The sequence below is a fragment of the Oreochromis niloticus genome, linkage group LG16 (genome assembly GCF_001858045.2).
Source record: "Oreochromis niloticus isolate F11D_XX linkage group LG16, O_niloticus_UMD_NMBU, whole genome shotgun sequence".
NCBI lineage: Eukaryota > Metazoa > Chordata > Actinopteri > Cichliformes > Cichlidae > Oreochromis > Oreochromis niloticus.
The window spans coordinates 26,421,263-26,439,489 of record NC_031987.2 but is presented as its reverse complement, the minus strand read 5'-3'; the positions used below and the strand labels follow the sequence as shown (position 1 = coordinate 26,439,489).

General features: G+C 42.4%; 1 protein-coding gene across 7 annotated transcripts in view; it reads left to right on the top strand.

The window, feature by feature from the left end:
- The window catches only part of sema5ba (sema domain, seven thrombospondin repeats (type 1 and type 1-like), transmembrane domain (TM) and short cytoplasmic domain, (semaphorin) 5Ba), a 174,898-nt gene that overhangs the window by 59,863 nt on the left and 96,808 nt on the right, over positions 1–18,227 (top strand). For 6 of the 7 annotated variants that reach the window (XR_003216718.1, XM_025903719.1, XM_025903720.1 and 3 more), the window contains one exon: positions 9,769–9,996. Coding sequence is in view for 6 of the 7 variants with exons in the window: in XM_025903719.1 (XP_025759504.1) it covers positions 9,816–9,996 (181 nt within the window). In the remaining variant the exon portion in view is untranslated. Of the gene's footprint in view, positions 1–3,685; positions 3,705–9,768; positions 9,997–18,227 lie in introns of those variants that run through there. The other variant, XM_019352736.2, reaches the window with a different exon arrangement.

Genomic DNA, 18,227 nt, shown 5'->3' with positions numbered 1-18,227 from the left:
CGAACTGACTTTATCTCCTATGACAGAAATTATGATGATACTACGCGCCGCTTTTGGATGAAAGACAACAGCAGTTGACATTTTCACTTCAATTATGTCCTTCAGTTGCAGATATCAGCAATTGATTTATTAGAAAACAGATTCATGAACCGGGGAAGAAACAGACGCTGACATATTCCCTTTATGACGAAATAAAAGAAATCAGTGCACTAAAGGCAGGTGTCAGATACTCCCACCGTCCTCACAGTACTTCACACATTCGTTCATGGTCACAAGCTTATGAGTAAAATGTGTGCAGACATATCCGGTGTTTCTTCTCCTCTCTGTCGCCGTGTTCTTTATTCTGCCTCCTCTCAGAGCACATCTCGGCTGACAGTCTGCAGCTACAAGTATATCAGATGGCACCTTCCCTGAGGCACCGTGACGCCTCGATTCCGCAGCAGCCTCTGATTTGATATCGGACATAATCCAGACGGCCCACCCGCCAACCTCACCACCTCATCAGCCCTGTCACTCAATGTTTCCCATAAACACAGAGACACGCACGCACATTTTTCCCCGGTCTGAGGTCAGCCCTCCCTCATTCCTATGGAAAAGCCTTTCTCTGCCTGTGTCTGCTTTCTCAAGCATGATTGAAGATACTCAATAACAAGAGATGCTTGCCGTGACCCCTCCGTAACCCCTTCTTTATAAAAAAAAAAAGAAAAAAGAATGGAGTAAAAAAAAAGGCTTCTGTCTGACCCTGCAACCATCTTCGCCATCATCTTCATCTTTGTGTGTCCTTCCCCAAAGTGTGTTGTCTACATATTGTGCGCAGCTCCCTCAACACTCCCGGGAGCCCCCTTCCCCCCTCCCCACTATCACAATGCCAGCATTAAAGAGATTGGTGGGGTTGAGCTATTGAGTCGAATTAGACATGGTCAATGTAGCTTTGGCTGGACCAAACTGCCCCGAGGACACAAGTTAGAGAGGCTGAATAGGACAGGAATGTGCAACTGTAGTGCGGTTCTCTGCCTTCATCACAAAGCGCGTTTGGATTAATTTAACAAAGGCACGTGTAAAGACACAAGTGAGCGGAGATGACGGTGAGATAAAGCGACAGGTGTGAAACGAGCCCCGCTTCATTTTTGTTCTGTTTTTTTTTTCCTTCTTTTTTTAAAAAACCCGTTGATTTACGCGCAGAGTTGGAGGCATGGATCTTCATGCAGTTCCTTGAGGAAACAGGTGTTATTTCCTTCTGCTGTAATTCATTTCTGTGTGAGAGAGGATTCCTGTGAGCTTTCAGATGAGGAGGTATTTGTATTCCTGTGCCATGAAAGCTAATGATGAGCACTGGGATCGCAGCAGGCTCTGTAGGAACAACACATTTTTCATGCACCTAAAGCTCTGGAGGGGCTTAACTTGAAAAAGTGGTAAAAGATACTTAACAATGATGTCTAATCACTTCAAACGAATCAAGGGGAAAAAAGAGCTTTGCTGTAGAAATGACCGATTACACTTATCTGCTGTCTATGATGACACTTTTTAAAAGCAACAAACACGGATTTCTTTTTTCCTTCTTTCTTCTTTTTCCACGCACACACCCCACTGGTCACGCAGACTTCCTTCCTGCTCCAAAATGGCATAAAACAGACAGTTCTTTATCCAGGCAGGAACTGCTTCCCAACGGGCCAGAAGCAATTTAATCAGTGTCATAGCAGACTCTGATGAGATTGTGCTCCGGGAGCTGGCATTGACTTGTAATTAAAGGTACCCTCCTTGCAAGCAAGGTGGAAATTAAGAGGCAAACAAGCAGCAAAGGTGGGGTGGACTCCGGAAACTCCTGCTCTGTAACTGTCTCTATTGTGCTGAGCAAATAAGGAGTGATGAAAGTAAGAGAGAGGTAGATGTGAGATGTGGGGGTTTGGGGGCTGCATCGCTCGCGGTCACCTGACGAGTGGCCCGGCTGCCTGGAAGAATGTGTTGCAATCTGACAAACACATTTTGAAAAATAGCAGTTATGGCCCCCTGCCCGGCCCTTATTTTATTTTTTTCTGTTCTCAGGCTGAAGGTGAACAGTAACATTTGGAGCCAAGGCTGTCAGGCTGAACCATTATTTGACACCACAGTTTCAAGTAAATGAAGGAGAGAAGTGAGAACAGAGGTTATTCAATGGAAGAGCCATTTTCAGGCTTTTCTTTGTCAGCCTGGAGCATCCATACAGCTCTTAAAATTTTTGGCTCCAGTTCATGATGTTTTATGGCAGTGCAGCAGTTTTCTTTGCCACCTTAAGGCACGTTTCCATCAATCTCATAAGTTAGGACATCAAGTCTGACACATACTGTATAGACTGTGAGTGATAATAGCAATTGAACTAGGGCAATATCACACGGCTTCAATTCATCCTGTTTGTTTCCATGCTGTAAGCTCCTTGTTGCTGTCATGATAACAGCTGGAGGACTCGTACTATTGCAGCTCAGCTAGATTTCCTTTATTGTTGGAATCTATAACATTTTGTTTTTTAAATGTGTTACTACCATCTATTGATGTTATTGCTGCATTCCACTTGGTTGCTCTGAGATAGAAGTCATAGCTGCATTAACATTGTGAGATGGTCATCCCATATTCCTAGCAGACACCTTCAGCATTCTGGCTCAGGCCGTCTTTGGTTGCAAGATTGTTGCAACTGTGAACAATAAACCTCAGATGCACCAGTTTGGAGCAATTCTTTCACACTGGCCATTTTGCATATAAAGCAGATCGAATCACACGTCATACAGCTGGATTTGACTAGGGAGTTGGTTGACCCACTGTAGTTGTAGCTGGGATTTTTAAGCAAGCCTTTCCTAAATGGAAAGGCTTGTGTCAAACTGTGAGGCCAAAGTAGATGAATGACACTTGTACAACCTACACGTTTCTGTAAATGTGCTTTGAGTGTTAAGAAGTTAGATATACTTGGAAAATACTGTATATTGCAATATATATATATATATATATTAGGAAAAAATATCTGCTGCACTTTTAAATATAAGGCAATGCCATGTGCCACCACCCCTATGATCTCATCAAAAACTGAAAGTGTGGAAGCTTTGCAAAAGTACTATTGATAGCAAAGTTGCTGGATTGTATTTGATTTCCTCCTTTTCTTAGGTCTACCTACTGAATGCATTTTTATTTTTTTGCCTAATTTAATACATATTGCTCATATTTCCCGACTCCAAGCTTTTCATTGTCTTCACTTCCTATTCATCATTGGGCAATCCGTCATCCAGCCCCCCCCCCCCTCAGGAGCCTGTTGAGGTCTGTGCCTAAATACACTCAACCTGGTTCCTGCTGCTTAACTACCAACTTGCCGCTCTGTTGCCATAGATACGTGCTGGCACTGGCGAGGACTTGTGGAAGCTTGCAGAGGGAAATTTTTAGATTTACAGGCTGCCACCTGGATAAAGAGTTAAAATTATTATTAAAATAAATAAATAAATAAACAGCTTACCTTGTTTGTGTAAGTTCAGCTTTCCAAAATTGCCTTTCCTTTTAATTGCAAGCCGATGGGAATAAAACTGAGTTGATGCACTGCTCTGGGTTGTTTACAACATGCTGCAACCACATAGAAGCATCCCAGTGAGATATTAATGCAGTACACCTGGGCAGGAAACACACTGCCTTTAGCTTTGAAACATTTAAGTCAAAATGAGTTTTTAGCCTACATAAGTACACAGCTAAGGGTAAGAGAGTTCATTCACTTAAATATTCAAATTCATTCCTTTTTTTAAAAGATAGTAAAATGAAGTAATGCTATCAATTTTTTTAATGTTGAGTTTGAGGCACAACATGCAAAGTATAGACTAAAATCCAAAATATTAATCCCAAGTGATAGTGAAGTTCAAGGGAAGCACAATAGAGGTGAAATCCAAAAACAGGCAAAGTATCAAACAGAGGGAGAGCTTTAGGAACTAGAAAAAAGAGAGTGCCATGAAAGAAACCGAGGACTTGGCTGTGGAAAGTTTGAGTGTGAAGGGTAACAAGAGAATCTAGCAAAGAACAAATGAAAGCAGGGGAACAGATACACGCTCAGTGATGATCTTATCGACCACAGGCATGGCAGAAAGGCGATAAAGAAAAAAAAAGTACCAGATGAAGAGGAATAATATTGCATACTTCTATACTTATGCTTGTAAATTGTGAGTGCATAGGTTTTTCTTCTTCAGTGGTCATCATCTTAGCTATGGGACCAGCCACCAAAAAGGTTTCAGCCATTAGATGAAGTTTGTCCCCATTAAGAAAATATTAACAAGCTAATGCTAGCTAGCTAACATTGACACTTTTTTCAGGCATTTCAAGTTGAACTAAATAAGACGTGCTGAGGGGTTGATTAAAATTTAATGATGCAAAATGTCATTTACAAAACCTTGAAGCGTATGACTGGAAGTGGGCTTTCAGAAGTGAGAAATACTAACTGGTTACATCATAAAACAGAAAATAGGGATAAAGAAGCTAAAGCGTGATAGCCAAGAGGTTTGTTTGCTGTCTCTCACACTGCCATTTTCAGATGAAATGCAAAAAGAAAGTATTGTTTGTAAGTCCCGCTTTAAGCGAAGGTTAAAAAAAGTCTTAATCAGCTGGAGCTGTGTTTGATTGACAGCAGCTGGCATGCTGCAGCTCAGGTAAAAGCCAAGGTCAGTATAGCATACAAGCCATGGGGACAGGGATTTGTTAGAATTTGTTTGAAGGTACATTTAAGTGTTCTTACTTCTATAGTATTCAAAGTGGAAACAGCAGCTCACTTTTCCCAGCTGTGTGTTTTATTGACTCCTCGTTGAATAAAAAGGAGACTGTGAGAATAAAAGCTAATGTATATCATTGTTCAGCGTCTTAGGTCGCCACAGCAGATCATCTGTCTCCATTTCACCTTCACCCTTGCGTCCTCTTCTGTTACGCCAACTCTCTGCATGCCCTCCTCTCTGTGGTCTTCGTCATTTCCTTCTGCAGTCCCTTACTCACGCCTCCACACTCCTACCTTTGCTTTTCTCTTGCTGCTCCCGACCATGCTGGACCCCTCTCCTCTTCCTTTGTCTTTGCCCAGAGGTAGCACAGTTTCCATCGGGACCTCCGATGGCGGTGGTTGTTAACCTAGGCTCTGATCATTCTGGTAAGAAAATGTCATTCTTGATGATCTACATATTTTATTTGGCACTCGGGGTCCTGCCTCCCAGTGGTTGGTTGTGTATCATTGTTCAAAGGTGGTAGAGCTGCAGGTTTTTGTTGTGAGGATGCACAAGAATAGAAATGAGCATATCAGAAGGACAGCTCAGGCTGAGCGGTTTGGAGACAAAGTTAGAGATCCAAGGCTGAAATGTTTTGGACAAGTGCAAAGGATCCATATTCAGCATCCTTGGACAGAGGATGTTCATAGCATACCAATGAAACATGTTGTCAAGCCAAATCGGGACATCGTAAGCATTCCAAGTTAAGGTACTTGCATACCCACTCAAAGTAAAAAGCAGAACATGTTATTAAGAATGTAATTTAATGTCAGCTGGCCTTTAAAACGAGTGAGAAATATTTCATAAGAGCAGTGAAAGTACAGAAATCTAAGATCACAGTGTCTGAAAGTTCACAGTCTTTTATTTCTCTCAGTTTGGAGACCACAAAACCTCCTCATCCTAGGCCACCAGTGGATTTTCCTTCCATCCTCTTTTTCTTTTTAAAAAAAGCTGTCTGGCTGTTGTAGTAGTTTTACTTTTTAAAAAGAACCAAAAACGTACTCTTCAGACACCATTTTCACAGCATCTATGCAGTAAGACTCTCTCCTCCTCACCTTAAATTATTGACAAAGAGACGTGCTTGGACATTTATTAGTCCAATCCACACAGGTATCCTCTAAGTCCTAAGCAAATAGTGTACCTCTAATTAACTCATTGTATCTGACTGAATGATCAACTGACAGGCGAACAGTGGCTCACAGTCTTTTTAAAAGCACGTGTGTGTGTGTGTGTGCGTGCACGCATGTGTGTCTGCCTATGGACAGCTTCCTCTGTGGTATTGATTGTCCTGGTTCCTCGCCGACAAACTGTTGCTAATCCCAAACACAGCAGGATGGGAAATTGGATGGGCACTATCGGGCCTCTTTGGAGCTGACTTAAAGATTCTCGCTTCACATAAACACACACACGCACATTGGTTTACAAGTGTGTACGGACACACTCAGGAGTTGATGTTGGCACACAGCATGCATCAGTTCTGCCCGCACGCTGTGACCCAATATGGAGTGTGACCAGCTGTCCATGTCTGGATTCTGCCTGTTTTCGGTGCTGAGATTTGAGTGCATCTGGGTTTGCTTGAGTGTATGACATGCCTTTCCTCAGAAATATTTGACAGCCACACACCAGCCTCGTTCTGCTGCTGACAGTACAGTTCCCCCCCCGTGCGTCTCCGTGCCAAGATAGCTCGGCCACCACAATTTCAAGCTTACAGCAGAGTCCCGGTCATCTGTCATGATCTCCTGGCCTGCCTGCTCTCAGCCCGGCTTTTTAACTAATGAGAGGATTTGTAGAGTCATTCTTTGACTTTCAGGACTCAGTGATTTAGTCTGAATTAAGCACCTGCCAAAGCTGCTCCTGCAGATAATAGAAATTTTTTAAAAATGACATGTTCTAAAGAATAAAACTCATACCCTTGAATAAAATATTATTGGTTTGATTTTACCTTGGAACCTTAATTGGGTGTCATCCTGCACTGTCTCTCTCCTGCTCTCTCTGTGTGTCATGTCTCACTCTGCTGTGAGGTATCTAGTTAAAGTGAAAATGCCAAAAAAGAGAGAAGTGAAAGGCAAATCTGTTGGAAGAAATACTTTTCTTGACCATTTATACGGTTGTCTTTGTCATATCTCTGCTTGCATGCACAACATTGAGCTTTGTTTGTGATAAATGCAACTTTTGAAAGGAGGAATCGAACAAGTTATGCAGAGAATTTAGAAAGATAATTTGGCACTCGTTGATCCAAAGTACTCATGTGAGTTATGCAACTAACAGACGTCCTATAGGAAGAGGTTAAAAATATGGCCACATTTTTCAGCTTTAACCTCCTGAACAGCTGAAGTCGCACTACATAACTTTGGTTAAAGAAATGGTAAAATGGCCTGTATTTGTATAACGCTTTACTTAGAACAGATAGAGGCGAGGCTGCTGGACACTGGCGCTACCGGGCCCTCTGACCACCACCAGTAGGCAACGGGCGAAGTGTCTTGCCCAAGGACACAACGACCGAGACTGTCGGAGCCGGGGCTCGAACCAGCAACCTTCCGATTACAAGACGAACTGCCAACTCTTGTGCCACGATCGCCCCGAAGGGTGTCAGCTCTATTTACTTTATATAAGAGAAAAAAAGCATTAGGGATTTTGGGTTTATTGCACAAGGCCAAAAGGAAGGTTAAATGCTATTAAAAAAACATAAAAACTGAAATGTCATATTTTTCACTGAATATATATTGCATGACATTGCCAGATGCACAGACCTCATTATCCTTATCTAAGTCAAAATTTAGTGATAAAATCACTATTTGCCAACATAGAAGTGTTTTTTTTTTTCTAATCAGAAACTGATACTGATGATGATACCAGGAAATATGTGTTTTACTTGATTGCAGAGAGGACTAGTGTGATTTTGCAACATGTTAAGGATAATTTTACACGTTTAAACATAGAGACACATAAACAGACACATAATCAGCCTTATGACACATTCTTTCCAACATACACACCTCCACGCACGCAAACGATGTTCTAAAATAAAGGGGAAAAGATTAAGGGTAAGCTAATCTATAAAAATGTGTTTTCCATGTAGAGCTTTTTAGGTCTGTTAATACTATATCACTGGAATCCAGTGAAGGGATGCAAGAATAGGTGTGACATGTGAACGCCGGCTAGTTTTTGTTAGCAGCTTTGTGCTGCGTTCTGCACTAACTGGAGGACAGAGAGATGCGCATGAAAAGTGAGTTACAATAACCAAGGCGGGGAAAATTGAAGTGTGTACTAAAAGTTCCAGATGACTGAATGACAGTAAAGGTTTGCTGTTTGCTATATTTCTGAGGTGAAATGAAGGTTTAGCTTAGGAAGCATCATAGCCTGCAAATGGAAGATGTTATCTTCCTTAAATGCACAACAATAGTAGTTGAGAGTTGAGCAAGAAAAAGAAGATGCAAAACCAAGTAAAACAAAGTGCTGAAGGTCTCAGAGTAGAGAACAATGACAGGTAAAGTCTGATAAGAGGAAAGACAAAAGTAGAAGAGGTAGAGCGTGCAGACGTGACAATGGCTTGATGCGTTTTCAAGAGTCTCAACTTGATGACGCACTCAAATATTCATGCTTCCTCTCAACGAAACAAAAACCCCGACAGCTGCCGGCTCGAGTGGCCCGCATGCAACCCATAAAGAGGATTCGGTCATTTTTTTGTGTAATTTTTTTTTATGTTACAGACTGGAGGACAAACATTATAAAATCACAAAATAAAATATGGGCAAATGATCAAAAGGTTCTTTTTTTTTTTCCTTTTGCATCATGGTGTAGTCGAAACAACCAGCCCTAAAGCTTGAAACACATCCAGCTTCACTGAATCTAGTCTACTGCAGACTGCACTGAATGTTTCCACCTGTTTCATCAACATTATTTTAGTTGGCAGTAGCGAGAGGCCGGTTGACTCCACTGTATTGTAATGACAAACATGGGCACTATTTGCATTTGCCTAATTAGTTACCGGCTGTAGTGAGAGGGATAATTGATTGCAGGGCAATATGGTTGATTTGCAACTCAACCAAGCTAATAATTTGTTATTGATTGAAGCATTAGTGAGGAAAACACTACAGAGATATGTAACCCAGCCAAAGTGCTGCAGAAAGTTGATGCTCTCAGTTTTTAATCTACTTTAATAACATTACACTCCGCTAAGCTAACATCGTAAGGAGTGCGGGGTTGGGAGATGATGAACTGCTGGTTTCAGCGCCGCACTGTAGACTCATATGTTATAACTGGAAGAGATTACATTTACCGGGGAAGCAGGAGTGTCTCTGTGTGTGTGTGCATTTGGAAACATCCGCGTGTAAGTCTGCCAAAGTCTGTTTGCATAAGACGTAATTCAGAGGAAGCGAGAGAAACCATTAATGTGCTGAAATGCATCACATGTGCAGTAAACATGCCAGGATGTCAGGTGTATGCAAGGATCAAAGTTGTGCAAACATTTTCTGAAAGTCGCAGATTTTAAGTGAACTCGATGCTGCTTCACTAACTGCTGGAACCTTCTGCCTCATTGAACAGTCCACAATTGGGTTCAATTTTCCTGTTTTAATCAGCCATCAAATAAACTTTAGAGGTTTAATTGCACATTTTAAATAATTATCTCGAGGGTCAGAGGTGGGGTACCTCTTTAAGAAGGCTCGTTCTGGCTAGATTTTCCCCACTCTGAGTCTTTCTAACCTCTAACTCTATTCATTTATTTCCTGCATATCACTCAGCTTTCTAGCTCATCTTTCCAGCCACCCTCTATTTGTCTGTTTCTTTTTTTTTTCAGCCCACAATGATGTCCTTTCTATCAAAATGTTTTTCCTTTGCACAGTTTTTTTCAGTCTCTTTCTGTTTTCCTGTGCTTCATTCAGGAAAGCCCTCAGGAATAGAAAGTCTGTGAGAGAGAGAGGGAAAAAAACCGATTTTGAAGTGACTCAGAGAGAGCTTCGTTCCTTTGAAGCCAGGTGTAGAAATGTTGCATTGAGGTGCTGAAGTCATTTCTTCTCTTCTCCAGCTGTATCCCGGAGGCCCAGCTTGACAGCTAGAGGAGAGGTCATCACCATGACTGCGTCCTCACAGGACTCCGCCCCCTCGTCTATGGCTGGCCTCTTCCTACTCCTTCTCCTCCCGGCTGTTTTCACGCAGAACTCCGCTGTCCCAACGACCCCGACCCCATCCTCGTTGGACCCCCTGACCCATCCGGAGTGCACAAAGAAAGAACATCCAAAGGTTTCCATCAGAGGTCAGTGATCACCTCCAACCGCACATTTTGTATCAGTCAGTGCTGTACTTGCTGTGCTGCTTCTACATGGACACATTTTGCTGGGACAATGCAGTTTGTGGCTTTTGTAAAATTAGCATTTTCATTCAGCTTCCCGGTAATTTGATATCTTGCTTTTTCTTCTGTGACAGCTTATTTTCAAATTTGAGATTTATTACCGTTTCCTTTTTTAACAAAAGAATTTGAAATAAGGGAAACATGAAAGGATAGGCTGTGAAAGCAGTCAAGTGTCAAGCTGCTGCTACTGACTTATTTAGTCAAAAAGAGAGAAAAAAACCACCATGCTTCACTTTAGTGTCAGCTCCAGCTTTATTCAGACATAGTGGGTACATTTTTTTCTTTAGATGGGGGACACTCTGCTCTGAGCAATCATGCTGAAGTCCATCTTACTGTACTGCTGTCAACTTAGCAATTTGTCGATTGACTTAGATATACACATGGGAGAAAACAAAGGCCGATCCAGTTGAAATTTAGCCGAGCTATTCATCATGCACATCCCCTAAAGGTGAGGTGAGGGGTGCATATCATCCATGAGGAAAAGCAGTTGATGTAAAGATGTAATGGAAAAAAATAAAACTTGCTGTATTTGGTGTCAGGGTTAAGGTACATGAGCATTCAGAGAGCAACCATTAAACTTTTGGAAACTAAAGCTTTTTCCTAATTCCTAATGGAGCTGAATTGGTTCCTACAAGCTGTAAAAACTTGGCATTTTAAGTTAGATTCATACAGTGTGTGATTTTGCAAAAATCATTGCATTGTGTTGAAAAATAAAAGGTGTGTTGTGCAGCTCTCTTCATGCCCTTTCATCTAATATGTTACTCTATGGTTCCCTGAACTTTGACCTTGGGCGCTAACAATAAAAGTCAAGGTCAAGTAGACGATCCATAAAAAATTAAAAGAAAAAGTTTTTACAGATTTGGTGTGACCTTGACATTGATCTGATTTTGCTCAAATTAAATCAGCTCGAGCTGGTATTGATGTCTACCATCACCCAAAATTTGAAAACGATATGTTGAAAACTGCGGATGCTGGACTGACACACAGAAGCGACTATGTACCATTTTTCATTGGCCACAGCTCCTGCTTACTCAGTGTTGCCATGAGGTTCCTTTGGAGTTATAGGGAATTAGCATCTGAAGTAGAGTCAGATGTTACAGACATGGTTTTGAAACCAAACACAGCATGCATCCAGCGTTACAGTCTGATGTGTGCAAGTGTGGGAACAAATGAGAACTAGAGTCTGCATTTATCCCTAATTTTGCTTATGGTTTGAAATCTCCAATAACATTGATTTCACAAGCTTAAAGTTCAATGTAGCAAACTGTTGCTGTCAAGTTAAGGGGGACAGTTTGGCCCCAGGGAATTTTAAGTCAGCTATTTTTCATATCTGGAACCCTATTTGCCACTTTTCAATTTTCATAAATGTATCTTTGTGCCATCTGTAAATACAACCTCACAGTTTGGCGAGGTCAAAAGGCATCTATAAAGGAGCAGAAAGCAAAACGGGCCGAGATTAAAATGATAGTGTGGAATAATGGCGCCCGCTATCTTGCCCGTTCGTCTGTACAGTGGGCCAAGAAACGAGGTGTTCCTCACTGCGTGAAATGGAACAGAACAGTTTGGAGCGCAGAATCAAAGGTAAACACGCACAAAATTGCTGTGTTTATTTTTGAATAGGGCTGTTTGTGTTCCATCTGCCAAGAGTGGTGACTAGGATTGGAAAGCCCCCCAAAAATTGCTGGTGGGGATCGAGGACAGAAAGATTGGAGAGGTGGCCTGAAGGTGTTATGCTCTCAGCCTCCTCCAAAGCATGCATCCGTCTTTTTGGGGGGGGTTTTTGGACTGTGTCGTTCTCTAACAAGACTGTTTCTGTGCTTGTGTCCAGCTTATCAATGCTGCAGACCTGAATTCTGTCTATGGTTCTGAAGATTGACGTAAAGTGCCATTTGGTCCTTTATGCTGAACTTTCTGTGTGAGAGCAGTTTTAAGTTTGAAAACTGGAGCCTCCATTCTATTGGATTTCCAATCTATAGAAATCAAGAAATGGCTTTTTTCATTCCCCCACAAAACCAGACTCACACTATCTATATGCAAGGGCTTTTTCCCTGTCCTGCTTCACCCACCCGGCCTCCAGATGTCCAGATTAGCCTGAGCCCCGCCAGTGCTTCACTTCAAAGGCGTGCCACTTGAGAATGGCTCTCATGGCAGGGAGCTGCAGGGCCGTTGGCCTGTCAAAGCAGGCAGAGCGGGGCATTATGTGAAGGCAGCCTTATAGAAAAGGCCTGCACAATGAAAGTGCCAGCAAGAACCTGAGATTAGCCTCTGTGATTGATGAGCGTTTTATTGTAGCTTGCTGAAGCGCTGCATCAGTCACCTGGAGGAGACTGGCCAGTCTTTGCTATGGGCATGCACAAGTGTGTGCGCATGCTGTACAAGTGCATGCATCTATACTGACAAGTATTTATAGATATAGGTGTGTTTTTCTTGTGTTTTGGCTTCCTGTCTAAGTGAGTTTTAGATTTTCTATGTGCAGTCCAGTGACATTTTATCCTGGCAGCGCCGGTAAAGCATCGCATGTCCTCCGGTCCTCCACCTCTGGTTCCTCCGACCATAAACCTCCGTGGTATCCAATATTCATGTTTGTCATTGGCTATAAAATATTCTGTATTGTCTCTCTGCCCAAACAAACAAAACAGCAGTCTCTGTGTATCACACTGCACTCATCATTTTTCTCCATATGAAAAGGTTAGATGGAGTTACTTAAAGTCGAGGATAAAAGGTCATCTTATTCATTTATAAAGGACTAATGTTGACTTTCACTGTATGCACTTACCTTGGTTACCTGTTCAAACAGCATCAGCTCAAAACTATTAAATGATGTTTTCACGGTTCTTGTAATTGTTTTTAATGATTCTTTGTGTTTCGTTGTTGTCGTTCCGTCTGCTGCTGATTGTCTTCTTGTGGATATGTCTTGTTCTTGCTCTCTCTTGTAAATGAGATTACAAGGGATTACAGGAGATTTTAATGAGACTGAGTTAAAAAAAAAAAACCCCAAACGATTTATATAAATAAGTCCATCAACTCGAGCGTGTTATGTGGATTTAACACCAGCTGTATTCTGTATACTTGGAGGAGTAGCGGGACACTCATATTGATAAGAAACGTCTCTCAATAAAAAGATGTACTTGCAAAGAAAACTTAGTATCTGATAGATACGGAGAAAATTATCCTTGTTTATAGCCACTAAATCATTTTTACAGCTGCTTTATTTTAGCTTAGTTTGGTTGTGACAGCTGTGATAACAAAGAAGAAATCAATTTTTAAAAAGAAGTTGAGCACACATGCGGCGGTTGCGATGTCGGGGGAATCTACTATAAACACAGAAGATGCAGGAGACAGTAGACAAACTTCCACCGAGGTTTAGTATCAAACCTCGTGACCCACTTTACTTTGGTCTCAACAGCGTAGTATTTTTACCATCCGCTTGGACCCACCACAAACACACTACTGCATGTTTGTATCCCTGGTGCTCCAGAAGATGTGCCAGAAGAGTTGTTTTGTTTTTTTAGCCACACCACAGATCAGTGCAGAAATACAGCATTGGAATCACGTAACCTCCACCCACAGGCACACACTGTATGAGCCGCCAGCTCGTGATTTAGATGGATGATACTGGCTGAGAGCATGAGACTGCAGGTCTGATAAGAGCACGGGATAGGGGGCAGCAACTGGAACGCTCTGAATCTAGATATGGAATCTGCTTTAAGAATTTATTGAGACGTTATAGTTTATGTTATTAGGCTCAAAGAACTGTTCTAGGAGTTTATGTAAAGGGTCAACCTGGTTTGTGAGACGGATACCTGGGCTGTTCCTTCATCACACCGAGTGCAGCAGTGGTATCCATCAAAGCAACACAATGTTTCGCCAGGGACTATGTGCAGAAAAGTAATGCTTTATAATAAGACCTTTGTCTCCGGTCCCACTACGTCCGCCACGGAGAGTAGGAGGTTGTTTGTCTGATAGATTCGATTTCTTGACAGAGTGGGACGTCTGCTCGACTCAAATCACCGTAATGTTCCTCTAACAATAGAAAGAAAAACAGAAAACAGCCGACATCGCTGCTAATTTTCTATTCGATACCTTGCAAATCTCGTCTCCTGAATTTGCTTTTTATATCTCTTATCCCCAGATTGCCTGCACTGTTCTATCCACCATCACACTCCCCACCTCTCTCATTTATTCTCCTCCTTTTCCCTCTCTCCGAGCTCCTCCTCTTAGACTCTCTTTTCTCTCCGACTCTCTATTCCCATCACCTTTTACTCTCTTTTTTTTCTCTCTCTATAATAGGCAGAAAATGCATTGCGCATCTTTTATCTCTTTCATTGTCTGGGTAATGGTGCTGTCGATGAGCTGTCGTATCGCCATCTGAAGGGCTCTTGAGGAGCACGAATGATGCTACTTTGAGCCATAATGGTTCACTTAAAAGAAAAAAGTGCTCACCCTGAATTTATGTATGTATATATATATATATATGTGTGTGTAGGTATATATATTTATATATATATATTTTATGTGGCATTCATGTTTCACTCATATCAGCCTCTGTTCCCCCAAACTCATTCACTGTGATTTCAGTGCATAGGTGTGTTTGCAGCTGTCAGTCAAGCAGCTGAATGAAGCTTGGTTTAGCATGCTGCTGAGGCGAGCAGCGCCTCCCTCACTAATGGCATGTCAGGATATCTGATGCCCAAAAGATTGCAATAGAAAACAGAGAATAGAAAACATTTAAAGGCTTTACTGCCACTTTCACCGAAAAAGCGGAAAGCAGCAGGAAAACTGCTCCCATTGCCTGTCTGTATCCATGCCGTCTCCTGTCTCCTCATGCCATAACCCCTTTCAGACTTGTGCCTTAATCCGTAAGAACACTGATAATTTTCAGCCTCTGCGTTGCAGTACAGTGTTGTAAAAGCTACAGTAGCGCGACAGCAATTTAAACCTGCCCTCACACCTTTAGATGCTACAGGAAGCTGAACCACTTCAACTCTCCAGTCAGCATCAATTACACTCTGTATAAACCACATGAAAAGTTATACGGCGATGTTTTGGCTCTCTCTGTCTGCATTAGTGGGAAGCCGGGTTCTTTATTTTATCTTGCATGTAATGGTGAAAACAATTAAAAGATCCAGCAGGCTGAGAAATTCTGCACGGATCTACAGCATGAAAAAAGGAGCACTTAAAAAGGACGTATATATAGTACAGACTTTATTCTGTGGGCTGACATTTTGGCAAGTGGCCTCTTTAGAGTTTTGGTACTTGGAAAAAATTGGAAAAAATTGTTGGAGAACCCCTGCCCTCACAATGGTCATTTATAAAGGTACTGACATAAACATCTATCCATCTGAAAAATAGGTTTCAAGTTCCATTACCGATGCAGCTGATGCATGCCCATGGAAACCCAGGAACAGTCTTCATCATTGACAGTATTATTCCCTCAACTCAGTGCTGCAGCAGCGCTACTCCGGTCTTTGTGCTAAAACATTGCATGAACACGTGAGCGCTATTCCGAACAGTTCTGTCATGTTCGAATGAAGCAGTTACAGAACATTTACATGGCAGATAGCTGCAGTTAATACCCAAAAGCTATTACTTTAACAAATGGATAGAGCCAACAGTTTAAGCGACATCCTGTGTGAATGCTCTTGTGTCACCCCTGATTTTTAAGGAGAAAAGAAAATAGTGTTTGCACACTCAATTACAGTACAGCTACAAAAAAAAGGCAAATGATCAAATCAGATTGAAGTAGGTTTGAAACCTTGCCTCTTTGAGGTCCAGTGAATTTCTGCGTGCTGTTATTCATTTTGCAGACACTTTTTTCTTTCTTCTTTTTTTTTTTTTTTGTTACCTCTGCTGACTCTCTTATCCTGTGCCAGTCTCAAATATAGCACAGAAAGTGTACAGACTCTCTTTTGCTGGTTATCGCGCCTACGTCTGCCTCTTTCACACTCTGTTTTTGAGAAAAATTGCTCACATTTCTGTCAGTTTTATAACACATTTGGAGCACAGCGGACTTGTCAGTAGCTGTGGATGTTGCCTCACCACTGGTTTTGTGAAAGGCAGACAGACATCTTTACCGGTCACTGACTGAGAGGCTATTAGCCTCCTGGCCCCAGCACCATTCCTCGTGTGGCTGCTCAGTCCCCGCTCTCTCCAGGCTCTTTCTCTGTTCTGCCCATAACCTGCAGACCCTTCTATCTGAGTTCAGTCAAGTGGGAGGAGGGAAGGGAAGGGAAGGAAGGCGCATGAAGGGACAGAGGGAGAGTTGTGCTCCACTGAGGCACAACAGCCTCTCTCAAACTATCACCCTCTGCAAGTCAGCCACAGTGAAAATCAAAAGTTCTAATAGGAGAGATAGTGAAGAACAGGACAAGCAGGACGGGGTGGAGACTGGCATGCAAGGGAAGCTGAAAAGTGATATGAAGAAGACCCAACAAAACGTATTTCAGGGGATTTCAGCCTGATAAGGTTGAGTTGTGAAGCGATCTGGAGCTGCAGGGAGACTTTAACTCATTCACTGCTGAGCAAGACAAGATAATGTGTGGAAATGTGACATTTCCAATGCCGCTCATTCACAGTAGGTTTTCACAATTGTCAGCATTGCAAAATATATCCCGAATACTATACCGTGTGTGGTAATTGAGACTGGAGGTAATGCTTCATTCACAGAATCACCTGCCAGATGGCAGCAAGTCGTCATGTGGCCTGCTTCGTTAACAATATTGGATCAACCCCATTGCCCTGAAGATAACCATTTTTTAATATTGCCTCCTTTCGCTCGGTCTTATTCCCATTAGCAACACATTGTGTTTCCGAGATTCTCCCTCACCACCGCCAACCCCGCGTCTACCCACCCCCCTTACCCCCGCTGCCCGAAGGAAGATGATAGACAGCTACCTTTAGTATAATATTTGTCATTCATAGCTCATTAAACAGTGCAGCGCTTGAGGGAGGGAAATCAACTACATGCCTGATTATAACAGTGATGATAAAAAATGTGACACAGTGAGCGATTTTATCAGGTGAGCCGTTGCAGTCGCACCGGCAATGAAAAAAGCCAAAGTGAAGAACTGCAAGTTCACTGAAATACACGGGACTTCTCATTTTATTTCCATATGTCAGTGCATTTATAACACTGGTATTACACTCTTATTTTGTGTAATTACATGTGCTGCCTCTGTATGGATTGCATATTATATAACCTTCAGCTGTTCTGTAATTTATGACTGACATGGGCATCAATGAGACCTAACCTTCACCCAGTCATCACACAAGAAATATATAAAAACACCTGTTACAGCCTGACTGAAAGCTTCTGCTCATTACATAAAGTGATGCAGCTCTGTCTCTTTGTCAAACATATACATACACAGATATGGCTTCAGTCTGTCGTGTCAGTGAAAGTCACTTTTACATTTGCTGATATTGTGGAGAGGGGGAAAAAAAGAGTAGCTGTATAATGGAAGAGGGAGTTCTTCACATGAACAACCTGTCTGCTGTAGAAGTGCTAAAAGTGCAGCCTTCTCTCACCTCATTGCACTGTGCTAGCACTTCAGCTCATACCCCTCTGATTGGAACACTGATCCTTGGGTGCATCACCCTTTTGTCCCAGCTGCAAGTGCCCTTACTGGTCGGGCAGAGAAGCAGATGCCGGACTCATCCTGTGGCCAGGCACTGAGGGTGAAATCCAGCTGCTGTGTCACAGTGTTTTTGGCCCACACATAGCTAACAATCCATATCAGAGTAAAAACCGAGCCATGAGGTGGAAGGGACTGCCTGCAGAGCCGAAGAGACAGGATTGTTTCGAGGCACGGGTCTGAGGAAGGGTAGAAAAAAGAGGGGAAAAACTCTCTGTTGCATTACGGCTACAGTGGCCTCCGCAGCTCTTTAATGGAATATTCTTTGTACAACTAGGACCCTTCCTAGAGCTGGCCATCTCGGCAAAGTAGGCAATCATCTGGCCAGACTGAACAACTCATAGTCATCAGTGAGAGAGGTGAACAGGAGCTAGATGGCCGCTTCGGCTCGGCTCCAGAGATTCTCTGTGGAAATGGGAGAGACTTTGTAAATGCACCGCATGTGTCCAGTGGGCAGCTTTCATAAGAGGTTCTGCAGGTATCTGCTCTGTTGGGTTGGTA